Source organism: Euphorbia lathyris, chromosome 10 (assembly GCF_963576675.1).
Source record: "Euphorbia lathyris chromosome 10, ddEupLath1.1, whole genome shotgun sequence".
NCBI classification, from domain to species: domain Eukaryota; kingdom Viridiplantae; phylum Streptophyta; class Magnoliopsida; order Malpighiales; family Euphorbiaceae; genus Euphorbia; species Euphorbia lathyris.
In genome coordinates, this window is record NC_088919.1 from 61,218,194 (window position 1) to 61,236,503 (window position 18,310).

At 39.1% G+C, this 18,310-nt stretch overlaps 1 protein-coding gene across 2 annotated transcripts; it reads right to left on the reverse strand.

The window, feature by feature from the left end:
* Positions 1–4,158: 4,158 nt before the first annotated feature.
* LOC136209109 (uncharacterized) lies at positions 4,159–16,167 on the reverse strand. 2 transcript variants are annotated; one of them, XM_066000488.1, is made up of 11 exons: positions 15,909–16,167; positions 15,722–15,816; positions 15,583–15,640; positions 9,642–9,833; positions 8,539–8,615; positions 8,350–8,432; positions 7,354–7,405; positions 5,848–5,916; positions 5,487–5,573; positions 5,238–5,302; positions 4,159–4,484 (listed from the first exon to the last, which is right to left on the reverse strand). In XM_066000488.1, exons 1-11 carry the CDS (start codon positions 16,042–16,044, stop codon positions 4,388–4,390), a joined length of 1,011 nt encoding a protein of 336 aa, XP_065856560.1. In that variant the 5' UTR covers positions 16,045–16,167; the 3' UTR covers positions 4,159–4,387. The 2 variants fall into 2 exon arrangements, with proteins under 2 accessions (XP_065856560.1, XP_065856561.1); XM_066000489.1 differs by lacking the exon at positions 9,642–9,833.
* Between the last annotated feature and the right edge of the window lie 2,143 nt (positions 16,168–18,310).

The following is an 18,310-nucleotide window of genomic DNA, read 5'->3' on the forward strand; positions in this document are numbered from 1 at the left end:
ATAGAGTGTCGTCCGGGGTTGAGTCGTCTCCCATTGCAACTTCTTGGCCAAGATGCGGTCTCTTTGGATGGTGATTTTGCCGCTACGATGTGGTAGGGTCAAGCACAGGTCGGAGATGTCAATCGTAGCTTTGAGGTTAGCCAGCAGAGGTCTTCCGATAATGGCGTTATAGGCTAAGGGGATGTCCACCACCACCCATTCGGCGGTGCCCTCTACTTGCTCATCGCTACCGACGAGGATCGTTGGCAAGGAAATGACTCCCTTCACGGGGACTTCTATTTCTGACAATCCCACCAGGGGAAAGGTTCCGGCGCGGAGGGCCGTGTGAGTATTTTTCATAGCACGGAGCGCTTTCTAGGTAAGAAGATTTACCGAGCTTCCCGTGTCCACTAGTACCCGGTGTACCTTAAAGCCGGCGATGTTAATAGTGACCACGAGTGCCTCCGAATGGTGGTCCGGAGTGGTGGCTGTAGTATCAGGGTCTGATCAGCTGCTTTTCTCTTTCACGAGCTCTCTGGGTGCGGACAGAGCGCCAGTGCTCCCTCTCTTATGACATGGATTTCACCGTGGAACCTTGGTCGCTTTGCCTCATCTGCTCGGCCAGCATCACGCTGCTTTGGGCTTTGCTCTTTCTGCCTAATGGGTCTTGGCGGGGCACCTTGTTATGTGATCCGCTCGATTTCTTTCTGTAGTTGATAACAGTTCTCCGTGGAGTGTCCGGAGGATTTTTGGTACTTGCAGTATTCCTTCTCGACGCGGGTCTTCCCTTTGTCTGCCGGTGGAGTCAGGTGTGTGTATCGCCGAGGCTGGCTCTGAGTAGCATAGTGCACCTCCTTTCCTCGGGACCGGTCTCCCCTGCGTTCTGAGTTTGTCTGCTCTATTCGCGCAGGAAAATGCATAGGGGCCTCCCTACGTGCCCGTCCTCCGTCTCGTGCCTCCCCGGTTAGTCTGCTTTTCTCTTCTTTCCGCGAGTCTCCTCTACCTTTGTCTTTCTCTGATTCTTCGTACCCTGCTGGCCGATCACAGTCGTCGTAGCGGACGAAGGTCTGCGCCATGGTCATGAGCTCCTCGAAAGATCAGGGCATCTTCCTGAAGCACTTTTGTTTAAGGGGCTCGCACGAGGTGCCTTTTGCGAGGGCGTCATGGGCTACCTCTAGATTGAGGCCTTTGACCTGAGAGGCCATATGGTGGAATCTGGAGAGGAAATTGCGCAATGGTTCGATTGTTCGCTACTTGAGCCCATTGAGGTTCAAGCTGATCTTCCTTATATTTGCTGCTGCGGCGAATCTAGAGAGAAAGAGATCTTTTAATAGGTCGAAGGAATCGATGGATTCGGGAGCCAGTCCTCGATACCATTCTTGCGCACTCGCAGAAAGCGTAGTGGGGAAAACTTTGCACATGATGTCTTCGTCCTTGGAGTAGAGGTTGATGGTGCTCATGAAGGAAGCCACGTGATCATTAGGGTCCTCGGTTCCCGAATATTGAGATAGTCGCGGGGCTTTCCAGTCGCGAGGGAACCTCGTTTCGATGATCCTTTGCACCAGCGGGGTTTTGTTGGAGGTGATGCTTCCTCCCATTACTCCCCCGAGCGCCCTCTTGTCTAGAAATCGCTGGATTTTCTGCTCCAGTAAGTCCTCACCGCCGACAGTTGTCGGTCCTCCGGATGCGGCGCCACTCGCCCCTAGTGCAGTCGCGGTGGGCTCGAGTTGCCTTTCGGGGGCGCCTCCGGGGCCGCCGATCTGTTCGCGCCAGTGCCAGATTGCCGCGGCATTGCGGCCTCCTTGAGATATTGCCAAATTTTAGCGTTCTCCTCCTGCAGGTTTTGTTGCTGCTCCATGATCTTCATCTGAGCCGCCGTGTGAATGGCTTGTGTCGTCTGAAAACCCCGTATGGCGCTGAGGAGTTGCGCAGTGTTGTACGCCCCTTCTTCCTCGGGATCTTCTTCCTCCATTAGTGGAGCCAGGTTCCTGGGAGAAATGGGGGTGGATAGCGCAGGATGCGCCTTGCCGGTCATTGAACTGGTTGCCGCGACGCTTGGTACTCCGGCAGGTGTGAGCTCAGTTGGTGTCTGCATCTTGTTGAATATTTCAAAAAAAAATCACTCGTAGTCCACCTTCACCGCACCAAATAATTAGGGAGTGTGCTACAGTGATTCGATCAGTCTTGGGGGATCCTCGTGGCTCCTGATAATCGTCTCTGTGCGGAGAGCGGTCCCTGTGTACACTCCGACGATCAAGACAGTTAGATATCCAAGGAGACTATCAAAGAAAATATTCGAAGAGTAATGGGGTTACCCGATAGTGTGGGCAGGATGATCCAATCTCTCTTCTCCTTTCCCTGCTAGGGGTATTTATAGGAACCTGGGGTGGCGTCCTGGGCCTAGCTTCTTGGGCCCTTAGGCCTTATGATCTTCCGAATCACTATATGCCTTAAGTTAGTGTTTGGAAAATAATTTTCGGTATTTGGCTAAAATATCGGAAAATATTTTCCAGTGTTGTAGCCAAATATACGAAAATAATTTATTTTTCTACACAATATTTTTCCATGCACAACATTTTTTCTGCAAACAAACGAGAACTAAGTTACTAAATATTTTTTATGCTAAATTTCTTTTAGATTCCTATTCTTTCTTCCTATTATTCTTTTGTTATGAGGATATTCTGCACACAGTAGAATTCGATCAAGTTCGTTATTATAACCCGAGTCCGATCAAGTTCGTTATGTGTAGATTCATCGGGTATTCTAGAATGTATTTTTCTCTCAACATAAATGTAGCTACCCGATCTAGAATAAGGAATAGCGATGGAGCGATCTTAAAGAATATCAATTGACGCAATAATAAACTAAATCTCATATTAAAAATAAAAAATATACATTAGCAAAATGTAATTTTAGTATATTTAGATTGATTCGAGATCACAATGGTTCATGGTTGGGGGAGTTTGCAATGAACATCCGTATTTGTACGGCAGTCTTAACAGAACTATGGGACCTCTATTTTGGACTTGTGCTCGTCTGGGATAAGGGCTATGGAAAGGTGGTCTTTGAGCTGGACTCGAGGTTAGTTCTGCTGTTTATGAATAATTCGATAGGAATTAATCATCCGCTATCTTGGCTCATTTTCAAGTGCGTGGAGTTTCGGGACAAGGCTTGGGATATCCGGTTTGTCCATACTTATAGGGAAGAGAATCAAGCCACTGACTGGCTGACGAATTACGCAAGTGCACTCTCATTGGGCTATCATGAGTGTGGCAGGCTTCCAGGATATACTCTTTGTGGACAATAGTGGCCGAGCACTATCACGAAGAGTTCTAGTTACATATTTATCAGTTTCTACTTCCTATTTATTTTTTTCATTTTTCCCTTTTCTGCTCGGGCTTCTAGTCTTCCAACTCTACAACAACAACAACAAAGCCGTCCCGAAATGATTCGGGGTCGGCTAACATGAACCATCATATAAAACCGTGAAATCAAGTCGTGTCAGCGATACAAATTCCCTCCCTCCACTCCGTCCTATCCACTACCATATTTTCCTCAATTCCCAGTAAACTCATATCACTCTCGATCACCCTCCTCCAAGTTTGCTTAGGTGTTTCCCTACCCCTCATCACTACATCCCTTTGCCACTCTTCGGTTCTCCTAACCGGCGCATCAAGCGCTCTACGTCTCACATGGCCAAACCACCTTAGTCGGTTTTCTCTCATTTTATTCTCAATAAATGTGACCCCTACTTTTGTCCTAATTATTTCATTACTCACCCGATCCTTTCTCGTATGACCACACATCCATCTCAACATACGCATCTCCGCCACCAACATCTTATGGATGTGACAGTGTTTTACTGCCCAACACTCCGTAACATATAACAATGCTGGTCTAATTGCCGTGCGGTAGAATTTTCCCTTCAATCTATTAGGCATGCCGGGGTCACAAAAGAAACTCGTAGCACTCTTCCACTTCGACCAACCAGCTTTAATCTTATAAGCAACATTTCCATCTACTTCTCCATTCGTTTTGGATAATAGATCCTAAATACCGGAAGCAATCCAAGGCCTGAACAACTCTCCCATCTAGGGTGATTGTCCCTGCCTCCCTACTCCTATAGCCTTCCAACTCTACAAAAAAAAAAAAAAAAAGTATATGTAGACGTATTTTACAACTGTGAGTCTGTGAGACCCAATAAATTAGATTTGAATTAAAGCTGGAAGTTTGTTACAATAAATTAATCTAATTAATAGTGACGATTACAAAATCAATCTAATCATCATATCTATTTAGCTAGAAACTCTATCGTGCATCGTGACCGCTAGTGGTCTCTGATGCTACGTCATCATTTGAGTGGAAGAGACCAGTACTGATCCCGATCCACAATAGAAATTTTCCGAGATCAAGCTAAGGGCTCATATGTAATTACTGAATTTTCAGCACTAAGCACTTGATATTCTACATTCTCTAGAGCTGGTGCAGTATCAGGATCCTTCTCACTGTAAAAAGAAAACAGATAAACTTATAAATTAATTAGGCTAAATACATAATTAAGCTATTAAATTTTTAGAGTTTTAAAAATTGAATTTTTTATCATTTATGTTTCTAGATTAAACCCTAAACTTTAATTTCACATACATTAAACCCTCGATCAAAGGCTTAATTCTTATTTTGACATTTATTTACTTCATCATCTTATTATTTTTAAAATAATAATTAATTAATTTTTTCAATTTTTTTTCTCTAAAATTTGAATAAATATAAGTTCAAGGATTAAAATATTGAAATGAAAATAGAAAACCATAAAAATGATTGTGATTTTTACTTTAAATAATATTATTTCAATTAATTGAATTTAGAATTACACTTTTAAACTAATATATAAAAAAGAATAATAAACAATGTATTAGAAAAATTCTACCAATGTAAATATCGTACGTCATATACAAGCATCTTATATTAGCAAACTTATAATAATGAGTATTTCCAATTCATGCTCTTTTTTTTTTTTTTTTTTTGTAAAACTTATATTAAACCGTAATATTTCTTAATTAAACCTCTGATCTTTAATTTTCGCACGTAGTTAGCCTTTTACTAATGGTTTAGTTAAGAAAGTCATTACTGTGAGGCTTAATGTATATGAAAATTAAAGTTTTAATTGGCTTAATATAGAAAATTAAATGATCAATTTAAAACCCTAAAATATTTAGGGCTTAATAATACGTTTAGCCAATAAATTACGAGATACGTACGTTGTTGAATAGACGATTAGTCCAACTGCTACAACCGCAAAAGCAACAAAGTATAACCAATCAACCTGCGAATCCAAACAGTAAAATCCGAACCAAATCAATTTTAACTGCGCGGCGTGATGTGATATAATGTAGTATTAGGGATGTAAACGGGGCGAGATAGGGCGGGGATTGCATTCCCATCCACGCTCCCCGACCTATCAGGAATCCTCGCCCTGTTTACATCCCTATGTAGTATCTTCTAATTACCTCTTGGTGGTAAAACAATATGCGAAAAACAACTGCCCACATATCTGCCGTCAGGATAGAGAGATTGAACATTGTGGCTCCGCCCAACTGTATGCACAAAACATCAATTCTTCGTGTCGGATTTTCAGAACACCAAGAAAAATCTCTAATTAGTTTTTTTTTTTTGTTTAGACCATATGTATGAGATAATTCTGATTAGGATTTAATTAGAGCTAAGGTCCCTCATCCTTTCCCGTTAGGTTCTTTCCTACAAACTTAGTGTGCGTTGTCAACCGAGTTACAATCCGTAGGTAAAAATCCCTAATTACTACAGTAACAAGAGCAACAGTTTGACAAATTCTGTAACAGTAAAGAAATGTACCTTGAGAACAAAAGGGGAAATGGTATAGAACAAAAATAGTGACACAGTGTAGCCTGCAAGAGCTAATACCTGAAACACAAAACATATTCGATTTAATCTTATTTAGAGTTCGTATATTAAGCGCCTGGTTCTGGTTTTCCATATCAATTGGAGGACTCCAATTCATATTTGGATACGTGTATTGTGATCCCATATATGTGGATCCTTATTACACTTGTCAAAATATGTGTGGAAGAAAGAATCGGGTGCTTCTAATAATTTCTCCCTTATTTGACCTTGTAGTATCCAAAATCTTGTTATTTGTCCCTAAACCTGTTCACGGGTCCGGATACCCGTTTGGATCCCCCAAACCCGTGTCCCTTAGGCCGGGCCTGGACAAAAAAATCTGTCCTTAGGTCTAGCCCGGCCCAGGCCTGTTAAAGCCCACCTATATTTTGTCGGGCTTGGGAGTTATAAAAATAGCACGGGCGACCCAGTCTGGCCCACCTATAATTAATAAATAAATATATATATATATATATATATATATATATATATAGGGAAAATTACACAGAAATTCATATTTTAAAAACTATTTATAATTATATCAAGTCATAATTTTGGATTATGTCAAACTAGTAAAATCAGTACTTTTAATATATTTTAAGGATTAAAATTTATAAATTAGAAGTCTAGAATATATTTTATAAAGTTTATGATTTATGAATTGGAGTCTAAAATTTTTAAATTATGGTGTAAAATCATATTATATAGAAAATAATAACATATTAAGAATTAAGTTTGGTGATATGACTTAATTGTAATTTTTGTACTTAATTATCACATTCATGTAATTGACCCTATATATATATATATATATATATATATATATATATATATAAGTGGGCTTATATGAGCTGGGCTTGGGATTTGATTTTTGAGCCCAAGGCCAGCCCGGCCCGAGCCCGCCTAAATTAACAACGGGCTGGGCTGGGATTAGGATGAGCATTTTTAGATAAAAGCTCGTTGGGCCCGGCCCAGCCCATGAACAAGTCTATTTGTCCCTGTGATATTATTTGTTAACATTTACATTGTGATGTGTTTCCTTAGATGACATTTAACCCATTTTGAATGAAAAATTAACCGGTGCGTTAACTTTTTCTTTTTCTATATAGACTTAATATGCGAGTAAATAAGGAATTAATTTTATTTCTTATTTATCTAACTATTAAGTCTATATGGAAAAAAAAAAAAATTAAAACAATTGTCATGTGTCAAAAATTGTGTTATGTGATAAGAATTAACCAATCAGTTAACTTTTCATCGAATGGGTTTAAATCAAATGTCACCTATGCAAATATTTCACGAGGACAATGTTACCAAATGATACATAGGGATTAAATAACAAGATTTTGAATACTACAGGCCCAAATAGTCATTTATTCCAAACATATATAAACATCAAACTAATATTTGTAAATTAATTAAGATGTGCTTTTTTAGGAAATCATTGTGATTCATACTTACAATGTCTGCAGACCAGGTGACAGATTCCAAACTCTTCACTTCCAGTACAGATCTAAAATAAAGTTAATGGAATGCAGCTATAATTATCACAACAACGTCTCAATTGAGAATCCGTGTAACGATCCGGTGCTGAGAGTGTAACATCGGGTTGCAATAGCTAAGTAAGAAGCGGACGTAAAGGATGACAATGAGAACATGAGTGAACTGAATCTCAAATCGAAAATGAAGAAATGACTGAGCTATATTAGTTTGAGAAATTTTACTATGCGTCCGACACACCACGTCCTCTGTGCGCCGAACCAATAATTTGATGACATATAACACATTAACCAGTAAAATATTAACATATAAACTATAAAATACGTGATTTCATCAAATTATTGGCCCGACACACCACGTCATCAATACGCCGGACGTTTATTAAAATTTCTCATATTAGTAGACTGTGTATTTAATACATGCATATGCGTTTTAAAGCTAGTCCCACAGAATCAAACTTGGGCCAAAACAAACGATACTATGTATTAGGTCAAAATGTTATAGTAGTTGGTATTAGAGCCGACTCTATATGTATGATGTGTTGATTTGGGAACCAACCAGACAGAAACCGGTGAGCTTGTAACGACCTGGTCTTGGTATCCGGATGGAAGACCCGAGTAAGAAGTGGCTCTAAAGATTGCCATGAGTGTAGGAATAAACTGAATCTAACATCGAAAATGGAGAGGGAATGACAGAGCAGAGACGAATCCAAGAGGGTGTAGGGAGGCTTGAGCACCCATTAATTGTCAGAAAATGCATAAAACTCTAGGAAGTTGTGTGTGAGATTTCAATTTTTTCTATAAACGCACCCATAAATTACCAAAAAACACCCCCAAGCACCTCTGTTAGTCAATCCTGAATCCGTACTGAGCCATATTAATAGAGTGTGTATCCAATATATATAAATGCATTTTAAAGCTGTGAGATCCCAAATTCGAGTTACTAGCAAAAGGATACAATTGAATGACACTCACTAACAATCCATAGAGCCCGATCATCGACACCACTTCGACACGATCTTTCTTCTTGACACAGAATTCCTGCATTTCCAAAAATGATAAAGTTATAAACATATGTGATTTTGCATTGTGATTTTGAAATTAAAAGACAAATCTCTGCTTCAGATTTGAATAGATTGACGCTTACCTCACCAACATTGCTACAGGCAAAGAAAATAGTCCCTGCAATTACAAGTGAATCACCTAATAGAGGCCTTGAACCACCTAAAACACACTAACAATGATTAGAATTACTCCAGTTTAACAAAAACAATAAAAACCGTTTGATTTTCTTTTGAAAATACTCGATCGGCAGTTGTTTCTCAATCGGTTAAGATTGAGAACAACTATTGATAGCTATTTCAGAAGGAAAACCAGCTAACTTCTACCAGTGACTAGCAAAAGCAAATGGTAATGACAACAAACAGTAGATATGAACAATTGAACCAAACAAACACTAAGTGCCTGTTTGTTATAAAGACCCGGTTTGGAATGGGTGGCGTCGGGTAAAAGGTCTGAGTAAGGAGTGGTCCTAAGAGATGGTGACGGGACAGGGATGAACTGAATCCGACATCGGAAATGGAGAGAGTGACTGTGGCTTATTAGTAAGGTGAGAATCCAATACATGCAGACGCATTTTAAAGCCGTAAGGCCTAATGTGTTGGATATGGACCAAAACGGACAATATCTACATGGTATTGGCCCGGATGTTACAAGAACTAAGTACCCTTTTGGTTGAGATTGAAAAAAAAAATGATAATAACACAATGTACAAGCATTAGATACGAACAACTCAATCAAACAACACTAAGGCCCTGTTCTTTGTCACTCAATTTCAGTATAGTAATTTTAGTTCATTTCAGTAATTTATCATTACTTATTATAATTATAATTATTTATTATTATAATAATTATTATTATTAGAACCATTATTATTTTTATAAGCCTCTTATTTTAATTATTGCTAATTTTAAAGGATTATATTATTATTTCAGTAGAATTCAATTCAGTTCAATAACATTCATTTTAGTTCACTTAATTTCAGTCAAAAAGAACAGAGCCTAAGTGACCAATTGGTTCTTCTTGTAGTTCATTCTTCCTTTTTCACTCTAAATAGTAGAATAAAAGTGATCGGTTGAGTTCGAAAAACAACTGATAGTAACTATTTCGCAAGAAAAATAAGCTAACTTCCACTACCAATAACAAACAACTAAGAACAATAGCAAAGAAAGGGAAGAAAGATCCGGTTACTTGAACCGCTGACTCCAGCATCGGAGAGGAGGACTAAGCCAAGCCCGAGCACACACAGTGCCGAACCAAATAACTGCCAAATCGAATAACGAGTGCCGAGGAAGAACCATGTGAGACCTATAGCCCATACTACTGTCCAGCAGTCCAACAATGTCACACTAGTAAGTGATGAGAACTGGTATGCCTCATTTACTGCATCAAATCATCAACAATTCCAAGGCGTTTTTAGTTCTTGTACAGTGTTACTATTCTAATGAATTTTTTTTTTATCTAAATTGGTCTCGGAATAATTTTATTGAAATAAAAAAGAAAGTTGAGTAATTTTATTTGAAAAAAAAAAAATCAAATGACTTATATGAAATATACTTCAAACTTTAGTGACCTCAAATGCAATTTACCTTTTTTTATATATAATTAATGGGAAATAGGAAGGAGTAAATTACACTCATCATGGTCTCTCAACTTAGACTTTACTTTCTTTATAACCACTTATCTTCGATACCGGTATAAAACTTCCTAAACTTTTTTAAAATTTACTAACATAAAAGTCAATGATATCAAAACGAAAAATTTCAACAATCAACGACATATTTTTCATGAAACTATAGTTTTTGATTTTTCAAAAACCATTTTTAAAATTTCCTCTTTCCTAATCAAATAATACATAAACGACATGAAAACCAAAAGTTCAAAAATTAAAGTTGTTTAGAATATCATTTCTATTAGCTTGATAATAGTTGGTTAACTGGAGTGTTCAAAGGTTAAAAGAACTTTTATGTTAATATAGATAAAAGTTCACGACTTTTATACCCGATTTTAAAGTTCAGGGACCACAAAGATAGTTTGGTCAAAATTGAGTAGCCCAAGACTTGTCCATGGGTAGGTCTAGCTGGGCTATAACAGGATTCTATCTAAAAATACTCAATTCAGCTCGCCTAAATTGTATAGGCTCCGATTTAAAAAGTGGGTTACTAAACCTAGCCACTAATTCCCACCTCTAGCTCCTAGAATTGACCGAAATACCCTTTGGACTAAATTTCAAAAATTCCAAAACCTCTCAAGAACCCTAAACGTTTTTTGCTCAAATCCGGACAACACATTGAGCCGAATCATGGATGGCGACAGAAGACGTAAAGGAAAAGATAAAGTGGTAAGATTCACCGCTTTATTTCGTTGAATTCGAGCTCGTAACGAATCTGTGTTGTTTTTTTTGGAATTCGCCGGAATCGCAGGTCGGGCGTATGAGTATCACGCCCTCCCTGCGGTTCGGGCGTATGAGCATCACGCCCTACCAATGGTGAGGGCGTGATAGCCATACGCCCGAACCGCAGGGAGGGCGTGATACTCATACGCCCGAACCGCAGGGAGGGCGTGGTGATATCACGCCCGAACCATTGGTAGGGCGTGATGCTCATACGCCCTACCAATGGTTCGGGCGTGATTCCCTTACGCCCACGTTGGTTTTTAAAATTTATATTATTTAAAATTTTATTAATTTTAGTTTAATTTATATTATTTAAAATTTTATTAATTTTAGTTTAATTTTAGTATAGTATTAGCATGATTTTTACAATTTTATTAATTTAGGGTAATTTTATAATTTTGGTATAAATTGATTAAAACTTTAGTATAATTTATTATAATTTTATAATTATAGTATATTTACAATTTTATTAATTTAGTATAATTTTTTTATGTAGACGGAGCGGCCTACTATGGGTGGAAAATCCATCCCGTCATCTGCTCGTCGTCTAGATATGGACGACGAGGATGATACACCACGCCAAACGAGATTGCGTGGTGTAGATGTATCTAGTCGTAGGCTGAGAGGGGCTGCGACGGAGCAGTTGAGGAGGGGGCCGATTGCGGATCAGTCCGATATTCATGACGCAGAGGGGGCGACTGATTTTGATGACAGAGAGCCCGGTAGCGATTCTTTGCAGGACTACCTCGATGTGGCAGCCCGGGTAGTGCGACAGTCCGCTGTTGCACATGATCGCGAGGTTGAGGAGAGCGATGAGCAGCCGACCCCGGGGAGACAGCCGACCCAGCGCGTAGGAGGTCGTTTTGCGGGTACAGGTATTTTTTAGTATTTTTTAGTATTTATAGTATAATTTAGTATTTTTTAGTATAATCTAGTATAATTGAGTATAATCTAGTATAATTGAGTATAATTGAGTATTTTTTAGTATTTTTGAGTATAATTTAGTATTTTTAGTATAATTTAGTATAATGTAGTATTTTTAGTATAATTTTGTATAATCTAGTATAATTGAGTATAATTGAGTATAATTTAGTATAATTGAGTATTTTTTAGTATAATTTAGTATAATTGAGTATTTTTAGTATAATTTAGTATAATCTAGTATAATTTTGTATAATTTTATAATTATCAGGGACAAGCAAACGTTCCAAAGCTAGTGAGGACGAGAGCTGGGTAGTTACTGGACCGGTTGCTGGTGGTCCCGTTGATGGTTCCGTGATTCCTAGTTTTCTAGGACATGTTGCCTTACGGATGTTGGGAGAGGAGATTCGGTCGTTTCTGACATTCTATAATAGATCAGCAGCATGCAAAGATTTGTGTCAGTGGTTTTCTGATGCGTCACCCGAGGTAAGCATAATATAGTGTGTCAACATTTATTGTAATTCGTATTTTTAACTATAAACATACAAAACATTCTGTAATTTTATAATTTTATGTGTCATTTTACAGCTGAGGGAGATGATCGAGAGGACTGGTTTGTCCCACCTTCCACGTGCCATGTTCAGGAACCTCGACACTCCGCTATTGACTGCGTTCGTGGAGCGGTGGCAGCCCGATACGAACTCCTTCCACATGTCGTTCGGTGAGATGACTATCCAGCTGCATGATGTGTGGCACATTCTTCGGATCCCGATCGACGGTCAGATGGTGTCCGAGTCTCCCCCTGTTGACTCGCTTCATGCCATGTGCATGATGATGTTTGGGGTGAGTCAGGCTGAGCTTCTATTGCCGACTAGTCGTTTATGGTCAGGTGGAGGTGTATTTGTTGCGGCTGTACAGAGGCTACTGGGTGAGGGTAGGGATGACGCTACTCGGGCAGCGGCGTGGATGTGGCTTATGCTTGGATCCACTCTGTTTGTTGACAAGAGTGGAGATAGGATTAGGCCGGCCCATCTTCATGAGGTTTACAGCGGTGTCAGCGGGACAGCTGGACTATCATGGGGGTCTGCCACATTAGCCATGTTGTACCGGCAGCTGGGGATAGCGAGCAGAGGAGATTGCTCCAGTATATGCGGATGTTTGACCCTACTGCAGGCATGGATATATGAGTATTTTCCGGTTTTCCGGCCGCATAGAGGAGCTCACCTGATCCCAGCTGACCATGCCCGTGCACTGAGATGGGAGGTCGGGGTCCCAGGCAAGACGACCGCCCGACTAGATACCTTTCGGGGGCAGCTGGATCGTATGACGGCGGCAGAGGTATTTTATAAAATTCTAGAATTTATTTAATTATTATTTATAGTATATTATTTGTATAATTGAGTATTACTTTTTTCCAGGTGACGTGGTTGCCTTATGGTCCTGTCGCTGATGATGATCGGCTTCGGGTGTCCTACGCCGGTTGGATACGGTGTAGAGACATCGTCGAGCCGTATATGCCCGACCGAGCGCTGCGACAGGTCGGATATACTCAGCCTATCCCAGCTGAGCGTATTAGACCTGATAAAGCAGTACGACCATGGAAGTCGTTATCGTACAAGCTCACGCATTCCTTAGTCACAGTTGAGGACACCTGGCGGAGATTTCCATCGGCTCGGGGCATCGATCGGAGGAGATGCCGACCAGTCGGATACGATCCCACTGCCTGTGATCCTGCTTATATGGATTGGTATATGCAGTATTCGCATCTCCATCTCCTTCATGCACCACAGGCTGGACCGGTACAGCATTCTCGCGCCAACAGCGAATTGGTAAGTTTATTATTTTTTAATATTATTATTTTGTATTGGTTTTAAATATTTATTTATTGATTTTTTTTTGCAGTGGGTTAGCTGGTTGTGGCGTGTCACCCAACTAGCGGCTACCCACCGATCTGACGAGGATGTTCCACGCATTAAGAGGGAGATGGATGAGTTTATGGATGCGTGGCGTCGGGCGAACTAGATTATTTTTTTTTTATATAACTTCATACATTTGAACACTTTTTGTTGTATATATTACGTTTATAAATGTTTATGTGTATTAATGTTTATTTTAATTTTTATGTTTTTAAATTTTTTTTGTTCAGTACATTTAACGGACTATTTACGGGTTTAACGGCATATATACGGGATACATAACACATTTTTTTGCTCTCTCGATACACGGGCGTGTGAAGATCACGCCTTCCCGTGTGGCCGGGCGTGATAGCCCTACGCCTCACCGAGTGGTCAGGCGTGATACTCATACGTCCGACCACTCGGTGAAGCGTAGGGCTATCACGCCCGGCCACACGGGAAGGCGTGATCTTCACACGCCCCACCATGTGGTGAGGCGTGATGTCCATACGCCCTTGCATCGAGAGAGGAAAAAAAAGTGATTTTTCCACCCCAAAACCTATGAAAGGGTAATTTCGTCCTTTCACGGGGCTAAGGGTGGGAAAATGGGGCTGGGTTTAACAACACCCTTTAAAAATCAAGGGAAATTTTTTGTACTTAATTATGATATTAATGTATTTGACCCAAAAATCAAATCTCAAACAAAGCCTATAAAACCCACATAAAAAAAAATATACATAATTTTTTATTATAAAAAATAAATATTTAATATATAAATTTACTAATTAATATTAGGAAAAGTCTAAAAAAACATCATGTGCTTTCACATTTTGTCAAACTAGTACCTATAAAAAAAAAATTTGACCAAACGGAGATTGAGGTTTTCGTTTTACTAAAAACAACTTTCTCTCTCTAAACATTCATTTTCTCTTTCCTCACCAAACAACACTTAAATGAACTCAAAATTAAAAAATTGAAGAATTAAAGTTGGTTAGGATATAATCAAGTTTTTGAATTTTTTCAATTTTGAGATCATTGTTTTTAGTAACACGAAATACATCAATCATCTCCTGATTGCAAACGAAAATGAAAACCTCAATCCCTGTTTGGACAGAAAAAAAATTTACAAATACCAATTTGACAATACGTGAAAGCACGTGAATTTTTTCTGTTGGACTTTACCTTAATATTAAGAGGGCGGACCGAGCCGACCCATGCTATTTTTATAAAGGGAAAATTACACAGAAATTCATCTTTCAAAAACTATTTACAACTATATCAAGTCATAATTTTTTATTATATCAAACTAGTAAAATCAGTACTTTTAATATAATTTAAGGATTAGAATTTATAAATTAGAAATCTAGAATATATTTTCTACGGTTTATGATTTATGAATTAGAGTCTAGATTTTTTAAATTATAGTGTAAAATCATAATATGTAGAGAATAATGACATATTAAGAATTAAGTTTGTTGATATGACTTAGTTGTAATTTTATACTTAATTATGATATTCATGTATTTGACCCATTTAGGGAAATAAATCCCAAACCTGTAAAAAAAAGCGGGCCTGAGCCTGGCCCAGGTTGAGACTTATGTTAATTTTCCTTGTCCAAGTCCGGCCCAAGCGACACGGGCATGGGCATGGGCAAGCCGGGCGGGTACCCGGACCCATAGACTGGAATTCACCCAATTCTTCTAGGTAGAACCAAATTTCATGTTCTTTGATAACATCACTGTAACAAATAAGAAAGGAATTGTAAATCATGAACATATCTAGCATTCTGCAACCTCAATTCAACAAAACCTTTCCAGCTAAACCCATACATTTCCCCAGTTCTTAATCATTATAAAAGACATAAAATTTCCCAATTTTATCTCCACAAACATTGGAAAAACAAGCATATACACTTACTTACCAAGGTAATTTCCTTGAACATCAACAAATCCCAACAAAAGATACCAATACCAAGCAATCTACATCACAACCAAACCAAATTAAACCCTAAAAAAACTCAGAAAACCCCCAAATTAATCACCAAAACAAGAAACACATACCCTTAATTTCTGACGCCTGTACAGCAAAATGCTTCCATAAACCAAAGCTAAAGCAAAGTAATTGAATGAAGATTGAGTAATAGGTGCATTAACCCCTACAAGAAAAACCCACAAAAGATTAACAAGATTCAAACAAAAGAAGCTAAAAATCAAAAGGGTATCTTGATCTTAATCTTGATTTAGTTACCAAGATCAGCAACTAAGGAGGATGTGAAGCTGCAGAGAGCAAGGATGAAAGAAACAAGCTGACCCAAGAGAATCAAGTAGAGTATTTTAAGAGTAGCGTTGCTTCTCCACCAGCTGCTGATGCTTGAAATGTCCATTTTTTAGACTGTGGAAAAGGTTAAAAAGGGCATTAAATAGAGGTAAAGTAGTCCACTTTTTGATTTGATGGGAGTGACTATTTAAGTAGAGAGATCTCAGCTGCCGTTCTTGTGCATTGGCGGGTGATGATGAGGCTTCAAGTTGTCTTTATCTTACTTACCGGTAAGTAAGATATTGGGGGAAATGCCAATATTTAGGATTCTCTTCCCACTAAAGAAAATACAAAATTAGGATTCTTCATTGATAAATTAAGGAAGAAAGAAAAATCTCCACCAGATCCGGATGTAATTCGAACCCATGACATCCCTAGTCATAGATAAACTCTCAACCACTAGGCTAAGAGCTTCACCACAATTTTCAATTAGTTCATTACTTCATTTCTTTTGAAGGAAATTTTTACCTCTAATTACTGTTGAGCTTTTCTGACCCATGAGGAGCCCAATTAGGGTTAGGCCCATGCTTTAACCCTAGGAGTATATAAGGGTAAGTTTAAGGGAGTTTTGGTAACCTAATTTTCGGCCACCACAAAGAAAGGAGAAAGAGAAAACCTATTCTTCTTCCATTCCGCCCAGCCACACGAAATTGCCCATAGCCGGAGATTGAACCGTTGGATCGTCGTGAAATTTGGACAGGAGCTTCCTAACACCTGTGCGCTTGTTTGCACGGGAGCGATCGTCGTTCGAAGGCTTGGAAGACCAGTTCGTACCAGGGACAGATTGAGACAGATTTGTGACTTCTTTGAGGTTCTTCTTTTCTTTTGTATTGTGATTGATTCCATACTTCTTGAGGGAAAATTCCAAGATCGTATGTTGATTGTGTATGCCTCTAGTGTTATCTAGGGATGAACTTGTGTATTGCCCATTATTAATTGATATAGTGGAAGGTTTAAGCGGACTACGATCCCCGTGGTTTTTACTCCTTGCATTGAAGGGGTTTTCCACGTAAAAATCGTGCTTGTTCATTGTGTATGTGTGGCTGCCATTTTGCTTCGTTGTGTTCGGTTTTTGCTCTACTAATTAGTTTCCTCATAGATTCATTCAAGTCGGGAAAGGATTAATAACGAAGGTTAATTCCGCATTATTGTTTTTACCGTTGTTGGTCCGTTTTTCCCATCAATTACTACCTTTTAACTCCAAATAAATGCTTTATCACGTCCTTATTTGTCATTTTACACAAACAGCTATTAGCAATCGGTTAAGTTTTACCAAACAAATTTACACAATTATCCAATCAAAACAGGTAGTCAAATCAGTTAACCAGAAAGGTAATCAGCTTTCAACTAACAGCTATCAGCTATTGCCAAACATGGCCTAAACTAGTAATGAGAAAAGTTACTAGATATTAGATGAACTTAGGTGAGCAATGAGAATGAATTGAGTAACTTTTTAGCGTAGTATGTATCTTGTACTTATAAAGGAATCACGTTGTGTGCCCTAGGTGTGAGCAGGGGTCCACATGTCCGCCGATCAATGGTGAATGTCTGTTGTCAATCAGAAACGGTTAAGAACATACGTGACTTTGAGGTCGCATTTGACCAATCCACGTGGCTTCATCGGTTACTGTTGAGGAGGGAGTGCGTGATTAGTCCACATGTATTATGATAAATTGTGTGATATCAGATATCTCCCATTCAGAGTCTCAAAACCGAAACGTTTTAGGACTTCGTTGTAAGGGATGACCGAAGGTCGAATCCCTTTTAGTGTAGGCCTGTGTAGACTTGTTCATAGGTCGGGCCGGACTCGGGTTGGGTCTAACCGGGTTTAATACTAAATTGCTATGTCCAAGCCCGGCCCAACCCATACTATATTTACATCGGGCTTGGGCCGTGCTGGGTTAAACTAAAAAAACTAATTCCCAAACCTGGCCCGAACCGACCATCTGATGTTTATTTATATGTTTATTTATCATTATTTCATGAATTCGTCCATCTCTGTTTTATACAATAAATTATTAGTTTTGGAGTGTATATAAAACAATAAAGATCTCATTTATGATTTATAATTCTTAGGGTAGTCTTTATTATTTATTATATAATATAAAGGCGGCTCGGATCGGGTTTAGCCGGGCTTTTGAAATGAACACAGACCCAAATCATTTTATATGCGGGCTTGTATGGGGTCGGGCCGGGTTGGGCCGAATGTTAGATAAATATGTCTAAGCCCAACCCATAAATAAAGGGCTTGGACGAGCTGGGCGGGCCAGTGGGTCCTTGAACAGGTCTAGGCCTGTGTAAGAACCAGAGGCAATGTTGGTCGAACATTGTTT